This window comes from Melozone crissalis, unplaced genomic scaffold, assembly GCF_028551555.1.
Source record: "Melozone crissalis strain CALT ecotype California unplaced genomic scaffold, PUWL_Pcris_2 ptg000045l_1, whole genome shotgun sequence".
Lineage (NCBI taxonomy): Eukaryota > Metazoa > Chordata > Aves > Passeriformes > Passerellidae > Melozone > Melozone crissalis.
The window spans coordinates 12,368,392-12,395,306 of NW_026535823.1; the positions used below are offsets into that span (position 1 = coordinate 12,368,392).

At 39.2% G+C, this 26,915-nt stretch overlaps 2 protein-coding genes across 3 annotated transcripts in view; one reads left to right on the top strand and one right to left on the bottom strand.

Moving 5' to 3' along the window:
- The window catches only part of GPSM2 (G protein signaling modulator 2), a 26,584-nt gene extending 11,068 nt beyond the window's left edge, over positions 1–15,516 (bottom strand). For both annotated transcript variants that reach the window (XM_054285640.1, XM_054285639.1), the window contains exons 1-2: positions 15,451–15,516; positions 5,241–5,556 (exon numbers count right to left, since the gene is read on the bottom strand). In XM_054285640.1, coding sequence (XP_054141615.1) covers positions 5,241–5,302 — 62 coding nt within the window. In that variant the 5' untranslated portion in view covers positions 5,303–5,556; positions 15,451–15,516. The remainder of the gene's footprint in view (positions 1–5,240; positions 5,557–15,450) is intronic.
- Positions 15,517–16,422: 906 nt separating this feature from the next.
- Positions 16,423–26,812, top strand: AKNAD1 (AKNA domain containing 1). Its single transcript, XM_054285804.1, has 13 exons — positions 16,423–17,475; positions 18,529–18,658; positions 18,761–18,912; positions 19,020–19,079; positions 19,538–19,671; positions 20,014–20,140; positions 20,799–20,962; positions 22,258–22,343; positions 23,579–23,701; positions 23,789–23,896; positions 24,718–24,799; positions 25,621–25,768; positions 26,379–26,812. Exons 1-13 carry the CDS (start codon positions 16,423–16,425, stop codon positions 26,496–26,498), a joined length of 2,487 nt encoding a protein of 828 aa, XP_054141779.1. The 3' UTR covers positions 26,499–26,812.
- Positions 26,813–26,915: the final 103 nt, after the last annotated feature.

Here is a 26,915-nt window from a genome sequence, read left to right on the forward strand (position 1 = left end):
GTCAATTCAAGTTACTTCACTGATACACCATTATTCCAGAACCCACTGGAATAGTTTTTAATGTTATGAACAAGTAATTGTGCAATTATACAGGTACAAAATACAGCAATCATTAATGAATTTATAGAATAATACATTTTGAACATGAACAAAGAAGCTGATAGAAACCTACAGTGGCATTTACGTGCCTCTATGCCCCAGTGAGCTCAGAAGTACAAAACATAACGTTTCAGTCAGTGTTAACAATTTTAGCCAAACATTTCCTACTTTCTGGTTCTGAGATGGGAGGGAGGCAGGGGAGAGGAAGATGAGAAAGACAACAGCTCCAGGTCCCAATCTTGAAGCACTATGGTTCTCCAGCTTTTCCAGGATACATGCATTTTAAAAAGCTTGCAAATATGTCAGCATTTTATTTTTTAAAGATTTTTTTCAAAATGAAAACCCAGTAAGAGACATTCTGTAATAGTTGAAAAAGTACATGCTAATGTTGCCAAAGAGTGGACAATCAAATGCTGGCTTTTGCAGAAGTTATTTTAGTGGAAACACCAGACGAAACCTCTTTTGACTTGACATAGCGATGAAGTTTTTAACATATCTACAATACATTTCTTTATTTTCTTAAACTAGGAAAAAAACTGATTATACAAACTTTTACTCAAATCTGAACAGGAAGGAAATACTTTTCAATAATCTAATGACTTCCAAAGAGCTAGAAGAGTTGGGATGACAAGTACAATACAAACACAAAACACTACCATACCTGCTGGTCTTTGAGGTGCCACAACTTAAGCACAGCGAGATGACTGACATGGTTACCTTTTGCAACAAAAAGCACTCTCTGTTTGGTAGCTGCTAAAGATGCTGACAGCAAAAGATAACTCCAGCATGAAGCTCTTGCCAAGCCCAACTTTCCAGGCTGGATATCCATAACACATGCAGGCTTTTTAGGTTTGCAAACTCTCTTCAGAGAAGTTAGAGCATTCCTGTTAGCTACAACACACCACCTGGCTCTCATGACATTGTGCATGTGTGGAATGTAAGACAGAAGAAGGCAGAAATGATTAAGTACAATTAAGTACAAGGCAGAAATGATGACACCATCAGCAACTGAAGGTTTAAGACTTAAAACACTTCATTGGGTAATCTTAATCCTATCCAAAGAGGTTCTCTCCGGGCACCTCATGTTAACTGACATGTCCAATTAGAGTGACAGCTGGGAAATGTGCTACTTCTCAGTGCAGACTGGCACCACTACACAGCCACACTCCTTGGATTTTTGCTTGAATGGCTAAAAAGAGCAGAACTTCCAGCAAAATGTGTGTGTGACATAACAATGAAATTGCTACACTGGACTCTGCTTCTGTAAATTAATTTATTCTATTTAAAAAAAAAATTAACTGTGAGACATCAGCCACATAATCTGTGAAGAAAAAGCAGGTAAAAATCTACAAGGGCAATATCAGAGCGCTGCAGTATGGCAGCCCCCCTTGAGAGACTGCATTCATCTGATTTCACACTACACCTAAAAATGCCAAATGCCAAGACAGCATTACCATTTCATCAGGGAATCTGAAATACAATCATTTGACTTTACAACCCTAGATTTAGTATAACTTATAAAAATGAAAGATGTGGGATCTTTCATACAGAACACAACTAAGAAGCAAATGACTTAGACTGATGAAAATCAGCTGTTACTACAGTGTTTAAATTCAACCAGAACTACAGGAAGTAAATGAAAATGTGAATTAATAATTGCTTGAGTAAAAAAAGAATGCAAAAATTACACAACTCTTAGGAGGCTGTGTAAACAGGTTGCTAGAATCTGTACAGCAAATTAAAACTTTAATTCCATCTGGATCCATTCCTTCTGACCTACCATTTCAAAATCTAAATAAGCTACACCAAAATAGAACATAGAAAATGAAATATTTATTTCCAGAGTTGCCTGCACTCAATATTTTATTCAGGTTATATAAGAGCTATGAAATCACTCAGTTATTTTAAAAGTTTCTGAGGCTTTTCCATTGAGTACCAAAACTGGATTCAGAAGAGGTTTGGTTTTGGTTTGTATTTGGTTTTTTCCCCTCTCTGCTACTTAAAGGACTCTCATGCAAATTAACACTTTTGTTTTTGTTTGGTGGGTTTCTTTAGGACTTACGTAGGTGTTCTCCAGCTGTCACTGCTAATGGTTAAACAGCACTGTGGCAGACTAGACAGGGCCAGCTTATCAATGTTTTAGGAAGTCATTAAATAGTTATAAGGAGAATATGACATTACTTTCTCTGTTCCCTGGGCTGAATGGAATTATTTACTCAACACCCAGGGGCCCAGCAAGAGATACATTGAATCTGCAGAGAGGAGAAGAGAACAAGCCCCATTCATCTGTGCACTTCTAAGGCAATTCTGTTCCTGCTGAACAGGATAGGCTTCTCTCAGACATTACTTGAAAATGCTCACACAGGGCTTCATTTTGCTATCCTGTCTATAACTGCCTGCCATCTCCTGAATAATTTCTCATTTGTAAAACTACCTCATCCTTATCTGGCCCTCAAAGCTTTTCCTCCTGCCTGGCTCCCCAGTATTTTTATTTTTCTTCTTCCCACCCCCACCTCCTTCTTCTCTGACCTTTTTCAGGTTCGATTTTAAACCTTTATTATTGCTCTGAATATAAAACCTAAGCAAATTGCCTCCTTGGTTTTGTCTCCCTCCCTTCAGCTGTTCTCATCTCACAATAAGAACAAGAAAAGGGGTAAGAATTAAGTCAGTGGAAGAAGGTAGTAACACTCCCTGATTACCACAATCTCTAAACACAATTTAGTTTTACTCAGTTCAATTCCTACTAAGAGGGCTTTTTGCTTTTGAGGGGGAACACAGCTGTCATCAATTTGCCATGAAACATGTTGGTACAAATAACACACCTAGAGACAAAACATCCCCATGACATGTCCTTAGTTTGGATGCACAGCACCAGCAGTGGCACAGCATCCTGTAATGAAGCTGACACACCATCCTGACTCCTGCCCTTACTCTGGCCTTCTCCCCGTGAGCAGAAGCCTCCACACCACCACGGCAAACAGCTCAGCACAGCCCCACTGCAGCACTGCTTTGTCAAACTTAGAAACAAACAGCTCACACACAAACCACACCCTGAATTCTGTCTTCTCTTGCTCCAGTCAGGATAAAAGCACTTAAAAGGTTTTGGTGCATGAATTTAGCAGGCCAAAAGAAGGAAGTTCTACAAATATTCACCCATTTATTAATACAAATCAAGTAACATTAGCATTTTATTTTCAGTCACTAAAAAAAACCAAACAAAAAACCCTCCTTCCCTCAGCATGACCTTTTTTACAACTGGGAAAGTGATACTGATGAACCACTGTGGGGAGAAAGAAACACTTGCACAGTCAGAAACAGACCCACAGTAAAGCCTTTCCTTAGGAGCGGGCTCCAACTTCTTTAAAATCAGTTCTAATGGAATGCCAGAAGGAAGGACAGAGCAGTCACAGCCAAACAAGCCTGGGATAATACCTGCAAGTTATTTTTTAAAAAAACTGGTAACTCCCTCCCCAGTAATTTAGGACCTTTTATTTCCTGCACTAAATTTTAAACTCCAACAAAATAAAATATTTCCACATTATAACTATCAATATCATCATAAAGTTCCAGGTCAGTATACTGAATTAATCCTTGGTTTCTCAAAGTCTTAGGAAAGTTTAATATGTTTTTAAATTAAAAGTATTTTGCCATCATGTTTTTTAAATGTGAATCAGATTATAGTTCTTGCAGAAGTTTAATAAGGTCATGAATATTGTTGTTGTTGATATTTTTAATTGGTCTCATTCAAACCTGTACTGAAATACAGCATAAAGCAGTAAGACATTGTGCCCTGACTGTGCTTGCCAAATTTTTTGAAGTTTTTTTTGGCTTGTCAGTTTATACCAGTCAATTGGCCCTGACCTATTTTTCATCCATTTACTTCTATAATAGCACCCTGAACAGCTCCTGCTTTTATTAAAGAGTGAGCAAGGATATTCTGCAATTGTCTGGGGAGGACCAAGAGCACCAGCACCAGTGTGGGGAAATGTGGTAGAGGAATGCTGGGCAGTGGAAACACCCAGCACACAGTTATCATGCTTACACACCTAGGATCAAAGCCACAGGATAAAGATTTTAGCTAAATAAAGAGAGAAAACAGCAAATTACAGCTTATTTGCTAATTTTTCTCCTTACTGACCATGAGACAGCTTCTCCAGCTGGCTGCACGGCCACCCAGGACACTGGACTTGTATGAAATGAAATTAAGGACTTCTCTTCTATGAAATGGAAGAGGAGACCACCCCAACAGCAATCTAACATTGTCAGAAGGTTGAAAGGATTAATTTTAAGACATCGTATGTGCTGTCTTACAAATACAGGTTAACAGCCTTATTGCTGTTAGCTAGTGAGGAAAAGGCCTCCAAAGAAAGCATGATCAGGGTAGGGGTGGGGGGAGCACACAAGAACCACATTTTTTATTTCTTTTTAAACAATCATTTCAGTCTTCCAGTGTCCCTTCCTACTGAATGAACTGCAAGATTTACCCTTCCAAACACCATGCACTACACAATGCTCCTGTAGTTCAGCTCCATTAGAGCGAGTCTGAAATGCTAACACATTGTCCCAGGTCTGTAAAGGGGATTCAGAAGAAAAATTATAAAAGTTCTCAGAAGGGAAATCCCATATCCTCTTCACTTGTAAGAACAGTACTTCTGAGTGCAAGGCACCACAGCAGTTCCCATCTATCAATCAAACCTCTTTATTTTAAGCAAGGAAAACACCTTGGCATTCAGAAAAAAACAATAATAGGCCAAGTACAGAGAACTTCAGCAGACAAAAGTCAGCAATTTGCAGAGGCAGCCCAACAGCTAAAAGAGGGAGCAGCTATTACCTTGCATGAAGTATGCTATTACCATACTTCATATCATTCTACCCCAAATACAAAGAAATACAGGCAATAATGTACTATTCTGTTACCATGCAAGTTCCAATACTATACAATCATTTAATCATACTAATATAATCTGCTACATAGCAAAAGTGAATTTTCATTGTTCAAAAATCAAGAAAAAAATGGGTTTAATTTTTCATTTCAATAACACTACTAGCAGAGATATCAAGCTATTTGTTGCAACTTGTTTAGCTTTCTATTATTGACAGCACTTACTCATCTACAGCAAAATTACCAGAGTGAGTCTTACCTGTATCTCACGTGAAAGGAGCGATCTTCAGGCATGCTTATCAAAACATTCTTTTCCGCCATGGAGTTACATTATCAGTAGAGAAAGAAATGCTGTTCTGTAGCAGGGTAAGTGCTTTATTATGGGGAATTGCTGTCAGAGCACCATTCCAGTCAGTATATTAAGAAGCTGGAGTAAAGATATCCTAAGCTCCTGTAGAAAAACTCTTCTTTATTACTGAGGTAAGGAGGTCATTGCCAGACACATCTCACACCTTCAAATATGTTCATGTTCTTTCTTTCATCTGTGGCCCTTTAAGCTCCATTCAGCCTCGGTTCTGCAAAGGGAACACAAGATGCTTGGCTTGAAGTCTCATGGTTAATAACTCATCAGCATTTGCAGCTGATGTAAAAGCATAACACTGCTCCTACGAAGCAGGAAACGTCATTCAAGAGCTTAAAGGCAGAGCCAAAGCCTTCTACACAGACATGGCAATTCCTGTAGGCAAGTGAGAAAGCCAAAGAGGTTTAACAAAAACCAACACTCTCTTCTCTTGGACACTTTGAAGAATTTACCCTTGTTAGTATTTTCTGGTCTCATGAAATTCCAGGCAAAAACCTTAAAGGATGAAAACTACAGAATGAAAGGCATAATACAGAACAGATCACAAAGTGCTTTACATGTAAACACTGCCCCTGAAACCCTGACCATCAGCTGAGGGCCCACAGCAGTCAGAACTGGTGGGCACAATCCCATCTGCAGATCATCCACTCTGGAGATTGTCCCACCTGTAATACTCTAAGCACAGCAGCCAGCAAAGGTTTAAGCTCTGTATTTGCTTTTCTTCTCTCTGCTCCCAAAAGAAAAGGGGGGAGGAATATGAGTTTGGAGGGCAAGTGGTGTTAACACTGGCTTCCTATTCAAAAATTCTGCAGCACTGCAACGTGAGCTCCAAACTCTGCTTCAAAGGGATTGCAGAAGCCAGTATATAAATATTGGACATGTTTGGGCTAGCTGGGAAAAATTAACAGAAAAGAAACCCTGTAATCAAAAGTTTACCCACTTTTAAACATATTTTTAGTAGAGATGGTGACATATTTACACCTCAGTACTAATATTACCTTCCTTTGCAAGTAAACATAGAGTTGTGTAATTCACAAATGCATATTTCATCAAGAGACTGCAGAGGTGTCAAAAAGACAGGAACAGAGCTCAGGCTCAAAGCTGTCATCAGAAGAATATGCAAACCTGCATATTTAATTGTCGATATAGTCCATGCCTTTTCCTCTCATTAGCTTTATCAAGTCCCAGCTGTGCAGATTCATGCTTCCCATCCTACTCTACCTTGATAGCAGCCCTCAAACAGACTACCCACATTCTTCCAATTAAACAAGTATTTTGCCCTTCCATGCTCATCACTGGGATTGTTTGGCATCAACAAGAGGGTGTGGGTGTATTTTTGCAATTATGAAGCGTGACACCCAGAGGTTACAATAGCCCTGCAGCCCACACACGGGGCAGGCTGTGTCCCAGGTGTTCACTCTGCACAAGTCTGTCCAGCCTCAGCCCAGGTAACTCATACAGGCAGACGGCCCTAAGCCACCCAGGCTATGGCAGCCCTCCAGCACTCAAATCCGAGGGATTTGGAAGTTCTCTTCCACAGAGGAATGCACCACAAAGTAAAAACTGTGTACTCTGGTACACACACATCACGCGATGATGACTGTAGTAATTTTTTTGTATATTTGTACAAATTTTTTTGTATATTTTGTATATTTGTACCATTATACAGTACTTAATTACTGTAATGGTAATTAACTGAATAATTTTAAAAGCTTTTTAAAAAATAAAAGCCAACTTTAATTTAAAAAAACCAGTTACACTTAAAAGTACATCAGAACATCTGTGTTTATTTAAATATCAGTTATTTTTAGCAGTACATTTTACATCAGGTGTTTATAGCTTCACTGTATTTGAGCCACACATCCGTCCTCATCATCTGACTGAAGCCACCAAGAGCTGGAACCACTGCTCCTGTTTATTTCCCTCCTTAATGGCCATACAGCACATTCCTGGTCTTGGGAGGGTGCCACAGACACACCCACATTGGCCAACACATCATCATCATCATCACAGATCAACCCAAATTACTGGGCCTGCTCTCCATACCTGCCTTCTCCACCTGTAAGTCATTAGATGTCAATTACACCTTCAGCCATGCCAGCGTGTAATCAGTAACCAAACCTAAATCACGTTAATTAGAGTGGGGAATGCAAAAGGCACGAGATGGAACTCAAACACTTGAAGCTGCACACACAACCTTTAAATGCACAATTTTACTTAATACAGGAAGTCCTAAGGGTTTCTGTTATTTTGAAGTAGGAGCAAAAAGCCCACAGAGAAAAGGCTGGGTCTCCTTCAGAAGAGGGAAATTAAACTGGTGTGACTGATTACAAAGTTGTTTGATACCAAAACAGAAACAAACATCAGCCTCACCACCCCAAATCAAATGAAGCAAGGCAGAGGTTTGGCCATCAAATGTACAGCCCCTCATAGCCTACAACAGACAAAACATGCACTGTATCAATTCTTTATTAGAGAAAATGGTGAGCCATAATTACTCACCATGGCTAAAAACAGCTAAAGGATATTCAATCAATAAAAGGCCAATTTGCCTCAATTCAATGCTCTGTCTAAAAAAGTGTGCTTATTGCATCCTGAAAGTCACTTTTCATGTTTTTCCTGTTAAATCACAGATTTATATAGAAGCTATATGAATATAGATGGGGTTTGCATGATGAAAGTGCATCTCAACCTTCCACTGACATCCCTGCACTGAATCAGTGATACAAATGCTAAGACTGGAATAAGGCTCACTCTCTCAAAAAAAATTACAGAAGAAACCAAGGCCCCCTATTTTTAATTCTTATCAGTATGTTTCAAGTTCCTGACAGTGATAAAACAGAAGTTGCTATTTCTTTCCCCAAAGCCTGTATGCAAGGCAGTAGTTCTAGCTATCACAGCTTCCAGCCAGGTGTTTCATTTTCTTTTAAGGCATTTTCCACTTCAGCAATGATTTGATTACATACTATTAATTTTATCTCAATGGTAGACAATAAGTTTAATCAGTTTGCAATTCTTAGTTACTCTGAATGTCTACAATAGATTTTTTTCATTTCATTTTGACAGAAAACCACATTTCTGCACAGGTGAAAATTCATCAGCAAGCAACAGAAAGTCAATGCTGTGATTTATTTGCAGTACACAGAACTAATGATCACAATACAGTAGGAGAAGATGGTTTTATTCTCCTTCATCACCTCAAAATGGTACATTTTAAGTAGCTTCATTTGCTCCCTTTCTCAACCCACACCTTCTTTTTTGGAGCCTGATCAGAAGTTTGATTTGTTTGCTGTGCAGTCACAGGGCTGGGCAGCTGACAGAGTGGTCACTGGGGGGCTGCTGGAATATCAAACAGCTCCCTCCCTTCTGCCTTTCCCTAAAGGAGATGTTCAAGGGATGCCTTCTCTCCCCATCTGCTTCTCCTCACAAATCTGTGGGAAAGGAGCATCTGCCAAGTGAAGTCATCACCGACAGAGAGACGCAAAAGGTAATACAGGAAAGTACAGATAAAGGCAGATCTACTGCACCAACTGCATTTCCTGAGAAAAACTAGTGACACAGACTTCTTGTTTCAAGATTAAGACAAATTTCCCAATGGTGAACTGAGTTTGAATTTTCTTTCAGAAAGATGCTACAGAATGGGTAGGAGAAAAAAAAAAGAAAAAAAAAGAAGAGAAGCTTGAACTGGATCATCTAAAAACAAAACAGAGCTTTGCATATCTTGTGAATGAAGAATCAGACTACACAACAATAAAAATATACCAACAGTCCAATTACTGAAATACAGAGATCAGCTTGGCTTCAGACCTTCAAAATTTAAAAGTGCATATAAACACAAATAGCACATGGAACACTCAGAAGTAAAGCATTCTCTATTTTAGTCTTCAATGCTGTTCAAGGATATTTTAAAAATTTACCTGAATTAATGGATAAGCCTAAAATAAGCCACCAAAAAGCCTTAAAATTCCACATCAAGTGTAACATTGTATTTACTATTAACATAGTAAGCAGCATCATCATTAGCATTTCTGCAGTAATAAATATTCCCCTGTGAATGAGCCTTTAGGTAAATGTGTGCCATGCTGGGCAAAAGCTAATTTTCCCAAACCTTGAGCACAGTACAAGCAACTAGTCGTGAGAATGGATCCTGCAAACACAAGAAACAACTGTACTAAGACCACTGTGGTTATTCTTGGCAGCTCAATTTCAAACTCCTCTCTGCACCCCTTCTGACAGCTGTTCAAGAGCTGATTAGCTGAGTGCACACAGAAACCACCTTCACTGATGAGGTGAATTTGAGGTTTAATTCAGGACCATGATGATGTGGAGCAATGCCTGCTCTGAAATACTGCCTTTGTCTCCTGATGGATTTCTCTGCTGAGCACAAAACCCCGGAATAAACCACAGGGATTCTCTTATAGGACTGGCTTGGCAGCATGCAAGGCACTTTGCAGCTCACATCTCACATTAATGGACACAAGAGGAAAGCTGGGATTCATACACAGCTCCTGAGCTGCTCCTCCCAGGTGTGAGTGACAGAGCTCATGCTGCAGAGTCTGTATCACTACAGAGCATAGCAAAGACCCCACCTAAACATCCCATGCCATCAGGCTCATCAGTCAAACTGCAAATAAATCAAACCACTATCTCATGTTCTTGGTTCAGATGCTTCCTCCTCCACCCCACCTATATTTACCATGCTGACTTATAAACATGGGCCCACACAAATCTTAGACACATTGCTGAATATTGCAGCCAGCCCTGAAATGGCTGGAAGGGGTGGGTTTGCACTGGCTTTGGCCCAGAGGTGATGTTGACTTGTAACCCTATCAACCCACTGCTCCACAAGCCTCGAATTTCACTTATTCCAATAGAAAATGGAATATGAGGGTTCCTCTCCTTTGCCCAAATGAGGTGCACAGAGCTATCTTTTATATAGAAAACCATCATTTCCTTGCTAGAAAGAGAATCACCAAATTGTAACTGAGAGCATAAGGCCAGACAGGCATTTTGTAACCAGAACTGACAGGTGCAGAGCTAACTGCCCTTTGTGAATCAAAAGAAAAGAATTACTAGAGTGAGGGAGGGAAATTTGACTCTGTTATCTCTGAAATTATTCCATCTCCATTTTTAGCCACTTAATGCCCAACACCCAATGACTTCAGTAACCAGCACTCTTTCCAGATGGTCAACAGAAGCACAAGAGGTTATAAAAGATGAGAGAAATACCAATAATAGAAGTTCAGATACTCATGGCAACTCTCCTCAAAAAATGAAAAGAATTGCCAAATCAATAGTTACACAAATGCTATCATTGTCTGTCACAAACTCCTGAGCAATCTGATTCTTTTCTTCACTCCTTTCCCTAATTTCTTTCTAGCACTGTACATAAACCCAAATCAAGAAAAGTGTTTCTGTCCAATTATTTTAATTTACTCATCAATTTACTCTAATTTAGTCATAATTATGACTACAGGAAGAGAAACCCCCTAGTAACAAAGGAGAACAAGTATCCCCAGAACAGTCCCAAGTAGGTACACAAAATCGTTTTATTGAAAATATGAATAACTGTATGAAACAAGGTAAGGAAAATATTGCATAAAACCCCAAAACTACTTTACAGGATATAAATACACTAGCTCTATTTGTATTGTTAAAAAGCCTTTAAAACCATCCTAGCAATGAGACACTCATCTCCATATTTAAAATTAATTTTAAAAATACAAACAACCCCCCCACAACAATGACAGGCATCAAGAATTTCTGAGATAAATTTTGCTCAAATGAAGTGAGGCTCTCAACACACCCACAGCTGGAAATGAAATCATGGATTTGAAACTAGAGGAGCACAGCTCCAGAGCAGAGTCCAACATCCATTACCTAATTGCTAATGTGGCCCTGCATTATGACAGACATGGCAACAATAGAGATATTTAATTTATCACTCTGTTTGTACCTATTTTTGTTTGGGGTTTTCTTTATTTCACTGGTTGCCTAAACCCAGCAGACCCTGCTCGTGGTAAGTTCTAATCACGGGTTAGAGAAGGTTCATGTCCTTCATTTCACAGGTTAACTCCCCGTGGCACAGCTGCAGGTGCCCGGCTCACACAGCTCTGTCACAGGCACACACGAGCCTCCAACGCGGGAGCACCTCCACCTGCCCTCAGGCATTTCCTGTGTGCACTTTCCCCCTATTCTGGAGAGCAGGAGGATTTTTGCTCTGTTTGTCGAGTACCTGGCTGAATGGAGTGTTTGGGGCTTTAAATAATGCTAAAGGTCTCCAACATGCCAAGCCTTTCAAACTCTGTATATCCTGCTTATTCCTTTTTCTAAGAGAACCAGTATTTACCTGGCAAGCAGCTTGCTACCAAATGTACATAATTACTTTCAGGGTGCAGGTTAAAGAGCCCAGTGCAGTTAACACAAGTAACCACAAGTATTTTATTATACAGACACTCCTGCAGATAGTTAATGTGAGCCATCTACTGAAATCCTGAACTAGGGGAATCCCACACTATGATAAAATAAGAAAGGAGAACATGAAGTGCCAGCAAAACATAACTAATATACCCATCATAAAACTAATCAGGCAACTGAAAACTACTTCCACAAGCAGCAAGATGAAGATTTCAGATACAAGAACGATACAGAATAAGATCACAGTCAGAACAGGTCAGAATTTTTCCATATATTTGAAACATCAAGGTATAGGATTCCTTATCCTTTTCATTTTCTTATTCCAGATCCAGGTTTATTTACAAATTGTCATTCACAGACTGAAAACAAACATTGCACTGCCTTCTTTCCAACATCTCCCTCAACTGGGGATGAGATTTGCACTCAAGCACTTTAAGTGCACAAGTGCCACAACAGACTGCAATAAGAGTTCACAACACAGCAGCATGCAATCCTTTTATTCACAGTGGAAGTTGAAATCATTCCCAATAAATCAGTTTTGTTACCAAGTTCTGAAGGTAAATTTGAATCCTGTTCCTTTGGGACAATCTCATCATGCAAATGAACATATACAAGGCCTCTCCCAGGCAACCAGACACTCAGCTACCTTCAGTTTGGGAACTGGAGCATGTTATCCAGCATGAAAGAGCCCCACACAGGAAGGGTTCAGCACAAAAGGCTGGCTGTGTGCACTGAGCTGATAGAGCAAGTTGATCACAAAGCTCTCCAATAACATGTTCCACCTAGCTTAGCTCCTTCTTAGCCTATGAAATCTCTTAAAAAGGGACCCTGGTATGTAAAAGAAAGAAGACAAATATTGTACAAGCATCTTACAAAGAAATTGAAGAAGCTACCTTATAATTCTATAAATTAAATAATAATAATAATCCTTAGAATCACTGGCAGTAAGACACAGTAGCAGCAATACAGCTGCTGTTTCAAAATCCCTGGCTGGCCCTGAGGTGCTCATTCAGAGCCAAAGCAGACACTGAGCACAGCCAATCCTCACCACTCCAGCACGGCTTTACCTGGCAGGGAGCAGATGCAGCTCTTGTAGAGGCTCTGTTACACAACTGCAGTGATCCATGGCAGGTCACTGCCAGCAGCACTGTGGGGATCCCCTGTGCCCCTCAGCCCCCATTAACATCCTCTCTGATGAGCCTACAGCCACAGCCTGCAGCAGCTGAGGTGCAGGATGAACACACAACAGTGAGAAGGCAATGCATTGCTTTTTCACACTGTTTGCTTCTTACAGACAGGTACAGTGCATTTATAGCACATCACCTATGGAGATTAAGGAAAACAGTATTTCTTGAGGTGCCAAGTTGTAAACTGCTTTGCGTATTCATTCCAACACTTGGGATGCAGCTGCAAATCTATTCAGAATCTCCTCAGTGCATTTTGTTCCATCAGTGTGATGACTACTGGACTGCAGCCCACTTTGCCCCCACTGCCAGTTCATCCACTCTGTACAGGCATTATTGCGCTGACAGAATTGGTCACAGTAGCACATCCTGTTCTCTAACAAACCAGCTAGGTAAGGTCCAGGCTCCAAAGCGCTGCAGGCAAGGAACAAAACTCCTAAGAGTATACTAACGTGGCAATGGGAGGAAAAATAATATAGCAAACAGAAATAAAGAAGAAATAATAGATTTAGAGAGCCTTCTTTATAAATTACATGTGGTTCATATTGCCTGTAACCCAGCTGAATGAAAGCTTTCCTTCCTAGAACACAAATAAGTTTTATTATATGAACAAGTAACATATTCCTCAAACACTGCCAATTTGAGTCTCAAGAAACCATTTGACATTAATCATCTGTTCAACACTGTATGTGTTTCAGACCATCTCTTGCCAGTCCTTCCACTTATGCTTTTCCTGTATTTTGCATTCCTAATATTGTGGTCTTCCACAAAATAATACCTTCTTTTCCTTTTTGGATATTATCCCTTGTATAGCTGACTTGCTACTAAATGGCTAAAGAAAAGTTCAAGGTTTTTTCTGGTACCTCTCTCTGCTTTTATTTGCAGGAGCACTGATAACAGTAACAGGTTGATCTCTCAAAAGTCCTAAGATAATCACTCACTCCTCAAACAAAACCAAGTTCATGAAGACGTTAACCTTAAAAGCTGCTGAAAGCAGGACTGTAGTTACAGATCTGGGCAGGACTAATTGTGGGAAGTGAAACTGACCACACAAAGGCTACAACAAACCTGGAGGACAAAAAGTAGAAATATGTTGCCCATTAAACTTAAAAAGTGGTAGATGAGGAGAAACTAAAAAATTATAAATGCAAAAAAAAAATCCCCTTATGTTCAGTAGTTAAAACTATGGACAAGGAGCATTTCTTAGAAAAAAGCTTTTCAAAACTTAGACTGACCTTTGAACCATCACTTTGTGAAGTAATTCTGCAGCAAGAGTAGCAGCAATGTACAATCCTAAGCAGTTTTAAGATGCTTGAAAGACTTACAAGAGCATTTGAACAACAGTGTATTAAATAAAGCAACTGATAACACTCACACAGGTTTCTTTTAATCCAGTGAAGCTGTCTTAGATTTCAGGTAAAAGTTTTGTCCCAGCTTTATAGGGAAGTAATTGGAAGTACAAAGTCCTTCCTACTGAAGAGGGATGCACAGTCCAGAAGACTTGCTAACCATTAATTAAACTAGTAAGAAGGAACGCTTGGACAGGCCTACAAATTAGTTTTAACACAGTATAAATATATATAGGCAATTAATTTGGAAGGACTGTATTATGAGGAGGTCTTTTTGCTAGCATTTTCAGGTCTAATCGAATTATCACTTTAAAAAGAGGCATAAAGTTTCCAGACAAAATTTAAGCAGGGACTGGAATCTCTTAACTGATCTTTCTGAGATGCAAGACTCAGCACGTTCTTCCAAATTCTGAGATGGTAGCACAGCTCTCCATGGCAACCCAGGATACATGAGCCCTGCAGTCACTGGCAAGAACCTAACAGGAACAACATTTGGCTGAAAAAGCTTCTCAAGCTGTAGAAAGGCCACAGCTTCAGGGTGGGGTAAAATTTGTGTCTTGGCAATCAGGTCAATAAGGGGACAGACAGCAGTTTCTGATTTACTATCTCCTCCATTGAAAAAGTGAAAAGGCAACAGAAGGGCAGGAACTACACCAGCAAAACCTGCAGCCTATACAGGTTTGGTATAATCCAAGTTTAGATATGCCACAACACAACGCCTAACTCAAACTCTCGAACACGAGTTTAGAGCTTGCTCCCTGTGTTCCTCACTCCTCGCGTTATGCTCGCAGATTCTTTGGTTCCGGTTCTCTCACCAGCCTGTTTCGCTCCTACCATTATGCTTTCATTTTATTTATCCATCTCGTTAGCACAACGCAAGTGCCCGAAGGCGGCCGATGCACAGCCCTGCTGGCACCGGCTCCCTTCAGAGCCTCCGGGGCGATCGCGGCACACAGCCCGCCCGCGCCGGGCACCGGCACCTCCTGCCTTTGTTGGCCACGGGCGCTCGGCGGCCGCCGGCACACGGCACCGGGCTCGCCCAGGGCCGCGCCGCCGCTCCATTCCCCAACACACCGCCCCGTTCGGGGCCGCGGCACTGCCGGGGCCGCCTTCGGAGCCCCCGTTCTGCCACCCAGCGCTCCCCGCCGCACCGCTCACCTGTGTGCCGGGCCGGCGGGGCTGCGGAAGGCCAGCTGGGCTGCGAGGGGCCGGCGGGGCTCCGAGGGGCCGGCGCTGTGCGAGCCGGGCTGGCGGGGCCGAGCGGGGCCGTGAGGGGCGGCGAGCCCCGCCCGCCCACGCGCAGCCGCTCCTCGAACCCGCCAATCGCCGCCGCGCGCGCCCGGCCCCAGGGGCGCGGCCGCCAACGGCCGGCGCGGGCGCATCATCCGCACGGACCAATGGGCGGGCGGCGCGCACGGGCCGGGGCGGAGCGTTCGGCAGCGGCCCCGCGGCGCGGTCACGCCGTGCCCCGGCCGGGAACGGCACCGCCGGTGCCCGTAGGAAAGACGGGCTGCGAGCTCGCCTCTGCCGCCCCGAGCCACTGCAGATAAGGTGAAACAATGCATTGCATGATGCTGAGCTGCTAATAAATTGCATTGCGTTTGATACACGGGGGCGAAAAGTAAACTGGGAAAAAAGTTTGTGATCTTTCTCTAGAGCATAAGCTAAAGAAACGCTTTAGAGTGGCAAGGGAAAGGGGTTGGGGGATTTGTTCGGGTTTTTTTAACCTGAGATTGAACTCTAGTACCATTCGTGGCTTTGTTACCAAGTTTTTTTGTCTTCACTACTACAGCGGGACTGCCACACTGGCAGCAACTGCTGTTCCCGATGCTTTTATCGTTTGTGTCTTATTTCCTCCAGCAGACTTCCACTAGTGCAAATAGGGAAGCGTTCATGTCAGTACGAGTGTTCTAAAAAAGCTACACTAAGGAGATAATGAAATATTAATTAAATAGATAACTAGGTATTATTGTCATGTGTACTTGAGTATAAAATAACTATTAATCATACATTTCAGATTTTGATCCATGCACTAATAAAAGCTCTGTCCACAACCGGCAAAGCAATGGCATTGATACTCTACATAAACTGGATATGGAGACTACAAAAAAGTGCAAACTGCCAGACTGGATGAAAGCCCAAATGAATAATTCATTTGCAGATGCATTAGGCTGTAGCACAGATGCAACTGAAGAGGAAGAAGATTACTTAGTTTATGATGGAGATGTAGGAATAGGCTGTAAATACAACAATAACTCAGAGAATTTGAATGCCTGTAGTTGTACAAAAGATATTTCTGGTATTTTAAACTTAGCCTGTTCTGAAGATAACAAAAACAAAAAAGCAGCAGCCAATTATGAAACTCCTCTACAGCCTGAAGAATTCTCCAGTCATCAGAGAGGCACCAGAGGAACAACTGCAGTTCCAATTGAAATGCCTGGAAGCGAAGCTTCCTTTCAGCAGGAATTACCTGTTGGCAGTGCCAGTAAAGCAGGCAGCAGAGAACATGGAACTACCTCCAAGATGTCCACGGTCCTCCTGCGCCATTTTGCCAGGGGAGAATTGCTAAGCACATGCCCCTTAATTGAATGTGAGACAATACCGGAGGTGTCCTTTACTGAAAGTATCGATGACACCGGGAGCAAACCTGAGCCTTCAGAGCACAGCAGAGGCTCTTTAGTGTATGAACAATGGGCAGCCAGCTCCGAGGAGTATCCCTTAGAAAAGCACAAAGAAGTACAGGCTCATGACAAAAATGGAAACTCATTAAATGGAAATAGATCTGTTTTGAAGAAATCTGTTTTTTCTTCTGGTCAATGTGGGTGCAGACAAGAATTTTCACCAGTGATTAATGAGGCTGGAGATACACACACCTTTCAAAACATGAAAGATGAGAGAGGCCTGTTTAAGAGAACAGTTTCACCTTGTGAGCTCAAATATGGCCAAGGGCAAGCTCACTATTGCCTTCCTGACTTCTCTGAAGTTGCTTCAGAAGTTCAAGTACCAAAAAAACTTGACAATATTACCTCCATTCCTTCAACTGCAAGAGAAAAACCCTTTCCTATTTTGCAAAGTAAATCAGTACCTGTGAACAACATTTTGGAAAATGAGAATTACTTCAATTCTGCTGAAGTAGAGAACCAAGAAGAAAAGAGTATTTCAGAACTGCTGCAACAGCTACAGGTAATTAGGATGCTTGAAGAAATTCTCCATACTGGGTAAGAGTGGTTTATTGTAAGAAGATATTCTTATCCCATAAAATCTAGCATGACTAGCTCTATAGGCACTCTGTAGGTATCAATGAGTACATCATCTGACTCAAAAACTACTTTCACAAATAAAGTTCTGTGGGACTGACTGTATACAGAACTATCATTACCATTATTTAAAGGCTGAGTATTATTTAATACACCAGTATTTAACACTGGAGCATTGTTTGGGATGATAAAGCATCCTATCAAATCATTAGGAAATCCACTATAAAGTGTTATTTCTAGTGTTATATTTAAATATTTAAATTCACAAAAATACTTCAAATACATTTTTAAGAACAACATTTTTAAGAACAATATTTTTTACTGTACCCCTGTTAAGACATCTTTGCCTTTTTTCACATCTAACACACTTCAGCTACTGAGACTGGTATTTATTGACAAAGGATTTTTTCGACAGTATTTCTCTTACTGTTGTGAGTTTATTTTAAAGCTTGTTAGTCATTAGATAACTGCTGCTCAATTTCATGCTCTGACATGGAGCTCACTCACTGAGCTTTACAGGTTCCTAATTCTGTTCCTAGATTTACATCTTAGTAAAATGCTTGAGACACAACAAGTTTTAATAGTTTTCCCTATTATTTCCTGGCTGCAAATGAGATGCTGACACAGCATGCTGACATCCAGAATCATATTGACCATCTGAGATTTAATCCTAAGGTAAATCTCTCAAAATACTTTTTTTAAAGTCATTCTTCTTTACCTCTAGCACTATAACTATTCCCCTAAAACTATTTCACCACCTTCATATTGTATTTCCCATTTATACAAATCCTCTGTATTTTCACAACACAGAGAAGTTTTTTAAGTATTTATACAATGAGACACTTTACACATCTGTCAACTCAGAAAATATATATAAGATATATTTAATTAATATTTTGTATTTTGAGTTAAAGTTTTTTGTCCAGCTCCATAAGTGTTCTATACATTGTATCTATAATGAAGGTTCTCATTTTAACAGATACTTCCTCAGTCAGACTTTGCAAATGCCAACATTGCCATTTCCTCAGGACACACTGGGACACCACCTGATGTCATCACATTACGTGCTCCTGTCCCTGTACAACCTACACATGGTTTGCTTAAAGCAAGTAAATAAAATTACAGTAGCTATGCAAATGACTATTTAATGTAATTTGATTACATTTTTGGGCCAAAATTGCAATTGACCAATCTTCCCTCATATTCCATAGGACTGCAGCCTGGAACAGCAGCATCAGCACTACCAGCAGCTGGGAGAGTAAAAGCACAGTGTCTGAATCCTTCTGATTCACTGCCAGAACTAACACTAGGAGAAAAGATGTCTCAAATCCTAAAGGATCAGACAGAGCAACTGACTAAGAAAGTAAGAGCTCTCTTTCAATATCCACTTTGCACTGATGCTCAAATTCCATACTCTCTTGGCAAATTGGTTTAAACATAATAGTTAAGTCTAATATTTTTGTCTTGAAGGTGGAAGACTTCTCTAAACATATGATCCAGGAAACACTCTTTTTACAAGACAAATATCTGGTAAATTAATTTATGTATTTTGAGCTATCTGAAATACACTTGAAATGGCTGTAGACTTATGTCTTGATGTTTACCTGAAATGAATATTTACTCTTCTCAATTCAGACTGAAGGTATGAGATTAGCAAGCGAAAATGAAGGTGTTCAATTCTTAAATCTTTTAAGGATTCTGACTTTAAACTATTAATAAAAGGCCTAAAGATGCCATATACGTTAGGAATTTTGACATGTAGGGCATCAGTTCAGAAATTATTTTTATTATTTTACTTGGACATAATAGAGAAGCACAGAGTATTAGGTGAATATAAAATATGCAGTCCTGTTTCAATTCAGAGTACTACCAAAATTCTTACCAACAGCACTGCAAATAACATCTGGCTTACATAGCAAGACATAGTGACAGCTACTTATGCTAAGTTATCATGACATTTTGTATTGAAATATTTCTTATTGATGAAGGCATTAAATCAACTGAAAACATACCTTGATGCCTTGGAAAGAAATTATTTAAAAGCTAGAGAAGAGCACCACAACTTACACCTGCAGAACTACAAGGACAAGCCTATCAACCTTGGAGAGTTTGATCCTGAGAGGTTAGAAGAGAAGTGCTAAGTAGTACATCAGTCTATTTTCTTTGACTGTCTTACAGATTTTGCTTCATTTATCCATTAGTTTTCCTGAAGTGAAAATGTTATCTTAATGTGGTAAGCTGTAAGTTGTTTGGCCAAAATTCACCTTGGGCTTTCTATGTCCTAGTTGTAACTGGATATCTATTTGATTAATTCAAATACTTAAAAGGTACTTTGACAACTCCATAGATTTTATTTTTTTATTTTATGGGAAATGTACTGTGATGTCCACTCTGGTTATCATGGTAAGAAATAAAAGATCACTTTAGAGAGTTTTAAGTAACTGTGAGTTGTGATTGGATTTAGAAGGGTGGAAGGAGGAATATTCAGACTTGGCATGCTGCTTGAAGACATTCAGGAACAAATGGAAGGCAGCAAAGGCAGCCTGTCATCGTTACTGACTTCCTATGAATCTGCCCAGTCTTTCTGTGAGGTAACTGAGTTTATTAAACACTACAGTGATTCTGTTTTATTGATGCAAGTCTTGAGAACCTAAGTGCAGTTGTGGCATTGTATGTTCTCTAGTAAGAGCATGATGCTTTTAGCTAGCACATTATTTCAAAAGAAAATATTTTTAATGAAACACTGACTTCATAATATGTAATTAACTGTAACAGAAACCTAAGTATAAAGACAAAACTATACTGAATGCCTTTAGTTCCAGTTTCAAAAGCATTTATTTCACAGTAAGAAAATATGAGTAGCTAATTTAACTTCTGCAAAGCTGTTTTGGGGAATTAATCACTATCATTTTGTGGGAGGAAAAATTACTTTGTCCATGATCTTACCTGCAGAATTATGAGAAGACCAAATGGTATTGTACTACAGAAAATTGAGTTTACTCCTAAGAATGGTAATGTTTTCTCCCAGATCATAAATACACATACACACTCCTCCCCCGCCAAAAATATCTTACTTTCTTCTACAAATCTACAGGTAAGTCTCAACAAATCCTTCCATAACCAATGTTTTAGGTAACTTGAGCTTCAGAGAAAAATAAGAGAGCCTGAGGAGATGCTGTTTGGTAGGAGTCATTCCTTGCAATGCAAGGTTCATGTACTCCTGCGTCTGTGCTTTGTTACTTTGTACAGAGCCTCACAGTTTCAAGCACTGCTGATCTCCCACAAACAAGAGGTACTGAAACTCCAACTTTTCACAAGAAGCATGAAGGAGAAAGAAGTCAGACAACTGATGTAATCCCACCAGCAAATCAACTTTCTTTAGAAGGCAAAAAGTGCAATCTTTGTCTGCACATGTAAGTGAAAACTTGGAAACAGCCACTGAAATATTAATAAAAACGTACATAAAATTAATTGCTGAATAAGAAAATTAGGATGACTGAAATCTGAAAAGCAACATGAATATTTCCAGAATAAAAAAATCTGCAGAATTCTATGACTGCATATCCAAGAATTCCTCCTAGCCTGGTCTTCCTACCTTTCTCAGTCTGCAAGTATTTCCTGAAGCCAAAACACCACCATCACTTGCACCTAGGAGTTAAGTCATCTGTATAAAATTCATGACAGCCACACAAATTCACAATGTGAATAACTAGTCAGAGTACAGTGCCAGTAAAAGATAATTTGCCAATATTTGTGTGGTATTTTTAATTAAACAAGAAAAGGGAGGGATGCTGATCCTTACATAATTAACAATCAAAACCTTGTGAAAATTCTAAATACTATCTCCACCCTCCTGGGAAGCATTTGATAGGTGTTAAACACCTCAATGAGATTAGAAAAATAAAATAAGTGGTCCCCCTTAACCAATCTAAGGTTAAAAAAGAGAACTGAAGTAAGTTCCAGTAGAGAAGCAGAGCTTCTGGGAAAAAATGCAGCATAGAGCATATTCATATTAACCTAATTCTGTTAGATTATTTTGTAGGGTAGGTGTTAATAGTTCTCTAGTAAAACTCACCTAGCTTCCACTTTTTCTCTGTCATTGAAAGACTATTAGTTCAATCTTCTGATCGTTATGTTCATGAACAGGCAGAAAATATTCCAAATAAACTTGATGATCCCATACACCCTAAGTTAAAAATACACATCAGGTAACTCAAACGAGGAACCTTGTTCTTTTTCTTTCAGAGGGTGCATCTCAAATATTCCTCTAATTAACTAAAGGCATTAAATTAAAGCCTTAATAACAGTTCAAAGTTACTAAGATACCAAATCATATTTAATGTATGTTGTATCAAAACACTATCAGTGGTAACAGATGGATGTAGCTAAGATTTCATACTACTTTATTATTCCAATGCAGGATTATCAAGATCTTTACTTTTAAGCATTTTTAACACTTGTGGGAAGTCAGGGTGCTTTTGTCAGAATGTGTCCTTTAACTAAAGGGTTAATTATTTTTCAACTAGTTAATTATTAAACTTCTGCTTACCACCTTTTCAGATAACTGATACAAGTAAAGTTCTGTGAATAAATATGATTTATTCTTAGTTAAGAAATTAATCATTAGTATGATGTATTAGAGATGTTTGTAAGTCTCATCATAGAAATATTAATATACAATAAAAATATCCTGTTTTCATGCTCAAAGAAATACAAATATCCAGGAAGAAAAAACTGGGACGTGTCCACTCTTCATGCAGAGAAAACCAACTGATTTATCAGATACCAACCTGAGTAAGTCATGAGGGCATATAAAGGTCAGAACCATGCTTAAACCTGCTAGAGAATCCTGGGAATACATTCCTTTTATGTCTCAACATGAAAATTGTGGTTTTAACAGATGTTACTGCTTAGCAGAGCACAAAACACTGAGAATAAAAAGGAAACTAAAAAGAACACCAGGTCAAATTCACTGTGGAACTCTCAGTGACAGACCAAGGGGCAACAGACACATTGCAGTGCAATTTTCAGTTAGATATGAATGAAAGATTTTTAACTTGCTCAAGCATTGAAACAGTTTGCTCTAGGGAGGCTGTGGCATATCCACTCTCAGAGACATTCAGAACTCAACTGGACAGGGTTCTAAGCAACTTCCTTTAAGTTGGGCCTGCTTTGAGAGGGGAGAAAATCTGATGACCTCCAGAAGTCCTGACCAACCTGAATTACTCTATAAATCCAATTCAGCTTTCTAGATAAGTTTCCAAATATCGCCACTGCTAATACTTTCAAGAGCGTGACAGTGAGGTGCACACAATGCTTTGATTTTGCTTTTTCTACTGACCTGCATTTATTTAATGTTCTAGAAGATGATTCTGAGGTTGACAACTGAGACACTTCATATCAGTACTTCCACTTTCTGGTTTTGGAGTAATTTTTCTTCATTTTTCTGCTTAAAAACAATTTTACCTTTCCACTGCAGAATATTCTGAAGCTTTTAGTAACTTGCAACTAAAGGAGAACAGCATGAGCTGTCCTACATTCAGTTTTAAGTCTGAATATCCAAATTTTCTTACCTTTTGTCTATCAGTTCTCCTTGACCTTTTTGTGATATCCTCTTAATTTAACATAGCATCCTGGGATTATTGTTTGTACTGGTTGGTGCAATAGTTAAAGCAGTGCCATACTAGAACTGCTCAAATTCTCATCCCATTCCTATTATGCTGCACTGTTCCCATAACACTGTGGACAAGGACATGGAGAATATCATTAAAGAAAAAAAGCCAACAATTCTTGGTCTGAAAATAAGCACCACCAGAAAATTACATTCAAAGCTTGCAGACAGGGCTGAAACCTAATCTTAACTCAATCCTCACTCTCCTGGGGGTGAAAAGTACTTCCTCAAATTGCAGTAGTATTAATGGCAGCAAAAGGCTCTGAAATTACAGTGCTGAAAGCCAAATAATTACCTGAGTACATTAGCCAAAGCTTCTCATATTTCAGACCCTTTTAACTTATTTTTTGAATTTTAGGCAGTGATTCAGAAGACTTCTCAGCCTGTGATTCTTATAATGACTCACAAAGCAAGGACCTTGGCAACTGTGACACTCTAAGTTACAAATCATTAAATGTGAGATTTTGTGGAGAGAAACAAGGTACAGTGATTGCAAAAGTATGAACATCTACAAGGAAACACTGCTTGTAGTTTTATTTTTCTAAACCACTCATCTCTTGGTTTCCAGGACTTAGATGCAGATGCCCCAGGGGAAGCAGAGATCAAGTAAAACTCAGGAATTATAAAGAGTCTGTTCAGTCTTGTACCCTGTGTAGAAGAAGCTCTGGTTCATCCTGTAAGTGTGATGGGTAATTAACAAACACAGGCTAGCTTTTTAGGGGCAGAAAGCCACACTGCACACACCAGGCCACATTTAATTTAGTATAAGCACTCATTAGCACTGTAAATCTAACTTTTACACACCTGGTCAAGCTTAATCTCCATGCACAACAGATTGAACTTTCCCTGGTTCTTTATGAGTGGAAGCCCTTTCATCTTTCATTTATGGCAGGAATATCTCATTTTGCAGAGCCACATGAAAGGATATGAAAATTAGGCATTACTGTGCCAAATTTTATAGTGCCAGCCATTACCTAACGTAGTATAAACAAGTACTAAAGAAAATTCCAGCTCTATCTTCATATTGAGTGACATGCAGCAAAGTCAAGGGGAGCCTAATTAAAAAAAATTAGATCATTTGAACATGAACCTTTTCAAGTCACTTAGACTCTCTCTAGCATAAGAAAAAATTGCTTAAAGAAAAATATAAAATTTCATCAAGAAGAAAGCATAAATTAACTATGTCTCTAGCAAGCCTGTGAAACTATAAATCAAAGTAGTATTCATTATTAGGATTATGACACTGATTATTCTACACTTCCCCACTGCAGTCTTTCACTGCATAAAATTGAATATAAATCTGCATTCCATTTGCCAACTAAAGGCAAAAGCAAACTCAAAAAGGTTAATCTGTCCTCATTTACAAAAAACTTGAAACATATTCAAGTTTTATTCAGCAGTGACAGTTGGTTTTTAATTTATGCTAAAGAGAAAAAAAAGTTAAAATACACAGGAAAATTACCTTTTTTTTTGTTTTCAACATGGCCTCAACTCCAGCTTATTCACAGAAGAGAATCTCCACTCAAAAGGCTCAAAAACCCAGTCAGCCAGATGAAGTTGTAACCAGACTTCATGAAAGGTAAGCTGTAGTAATAACTATGTAGTACAATAGAAAACCCCATTGTGGAAGACTCAGCATGGAAAAAACACCAGGTATCATAAGCAGGAATAATATTTTATCTTTTGCAGTACATGTTGTATATTAGAATTTCACTCCTTAATGAAATTAAAATATTTGCTTGAAGAACATGTGCAAACAATTCTTAGATTAGTTCTTCTCTCCTAATGTAATGAAGAGTAAAATGTAGCTTCTTTAGCTGACACATTTAATAATGAAAAAAGAATTCAGTTTAAGAGGATGTTCCCACTCAAAGATTCAAAAGCAGGCCTGTATTATTAGGATGCAGCTCTGTTTGCTACTAACTATTGCTCTATAAGTAATAATCCTACTTTTAATTGTTCTTAATAATAAATTACACCATGAGACAGAAACAAGCTGGATTCCTAACAGTAGCACAGACTGGACTGAAATGCAAACAAGTTTTGTCACAATATTTTGACAGCCTTACTCAATAGCAGGAATTGCCTGGAAGTTCAGCAGCTGCAATTGAGAGCTGCACAGTGGCAGAGAACACTGTGAGACAAAGTTACAGCAGCAGCAGAGTGCTGCTATTATGAGAAACTTTTTCTTACTCTGCATCCTAGAACATTTTTTTGGTTTATTGCAATGCAGATAGAATACAAATAATGATGGACTGTGCTTTACAATTGCATGGAAAATTCTACTTACTGTAAAATTAACTTGCAACCAAGTGCTATCAAGGTGTATGCATGCAATTCAGAGTTTATAAGTTCTTTTTCTTACTTGAATGGTATTTTATTTATGTGTCTTATCTTTAGGAAATCCTTTGTGGCTGCCAAAACCTGCTGCTCAAGCATATATGATAAAATTGTCCTTTCACAGCAATACACACCCAGTAAGAAATCTGTCCAAAGAAAATCTGCAATCAACATCAGAGACAGAAATGCCAGTGATTCCTATGCAAATGTAAGACTTTTGAGTGAAAATTAAAAGCCATACATCTTTCCTGAAAGGATTACCTCCATAGCTCATGGCACTGTAGAACATCCCATTCTTAGCAAGCTGATTCCTACAGTCTTAGCATGTGTAGTGCATTTGAGGGTAAGACAAGAGAGAGTTCAAACCCCAAGCATTTTGGCTTATATGTTACTATATTTCTTCATATAGATACATACAGGCTTGTTGTGCAACTCAGTCCCTGTATAAAAAGTGAAATAGACCAAAACATAGCACTGGATCTATCTCTAGAATTGTGATTCATATACTGAAACAAAGCCTAGCTAGACAAACCACTATCAAAACCTCAAGAAAGCCTTCTCAGTACCAAAAACATTCACCACACTGGAGCTGATACATTAGAAAGGTGTAAATATCCCTCAGTTCAAATGAATACACAAAGAGAGAAACAATTAACAGATACTTCCAACTTGAATCCTAGAACAGTCTATAATTTTTGCTTCTCAGCACGCATTCAGAGTGAAAATCATGGACAAAACATAAACATCATCTTTTTCCAGTACCTATGTATACATTTGCCTTCTCTATTAACAAGGCTACATTTTATTATTTCCAACAGGTTTTAAGTTCTACTCTGGATCATGCCATAGAGACAGCAAACAGTTTGAAGGAAGCTACAGAGCGAATGGTACAAGCAGTTTCAGAAGATCTAGCTAAAGTTAAGAGAAAACAGTTTTAATTATCTAGTTCAAATGCAATATTGTTCTGCTGGTTCATACTGGAAGCATTAGTATCTCTGCAAAAATCAAATTAACACAAACATGAAAAAGTCAGCTAGCTTAGTTAGCTGTTCTGTACCTATTGGTACTAAACCAAACCAGAGCACAAAGGTATTCCATGTTTACACTCAGTCTTACAACTGTAAAACAAATTATTAATTCTACTGAATTAGGCTGGCTAATCCATTACTGTGTACAGATACCTTCTGTAAGTACTCACTTAAGACAGCTTCATAAAAATTGGCATAAACAAGCAATATTAACTGACTTGGATTTTCCCAAATGTGAGAATAAATCTCAGTCATTATTACGTGTCATTTCTTCTCACGCTTCAACTGCAGCTGCTTAATCACACCAAGAGAAAACACCTTCTGTAC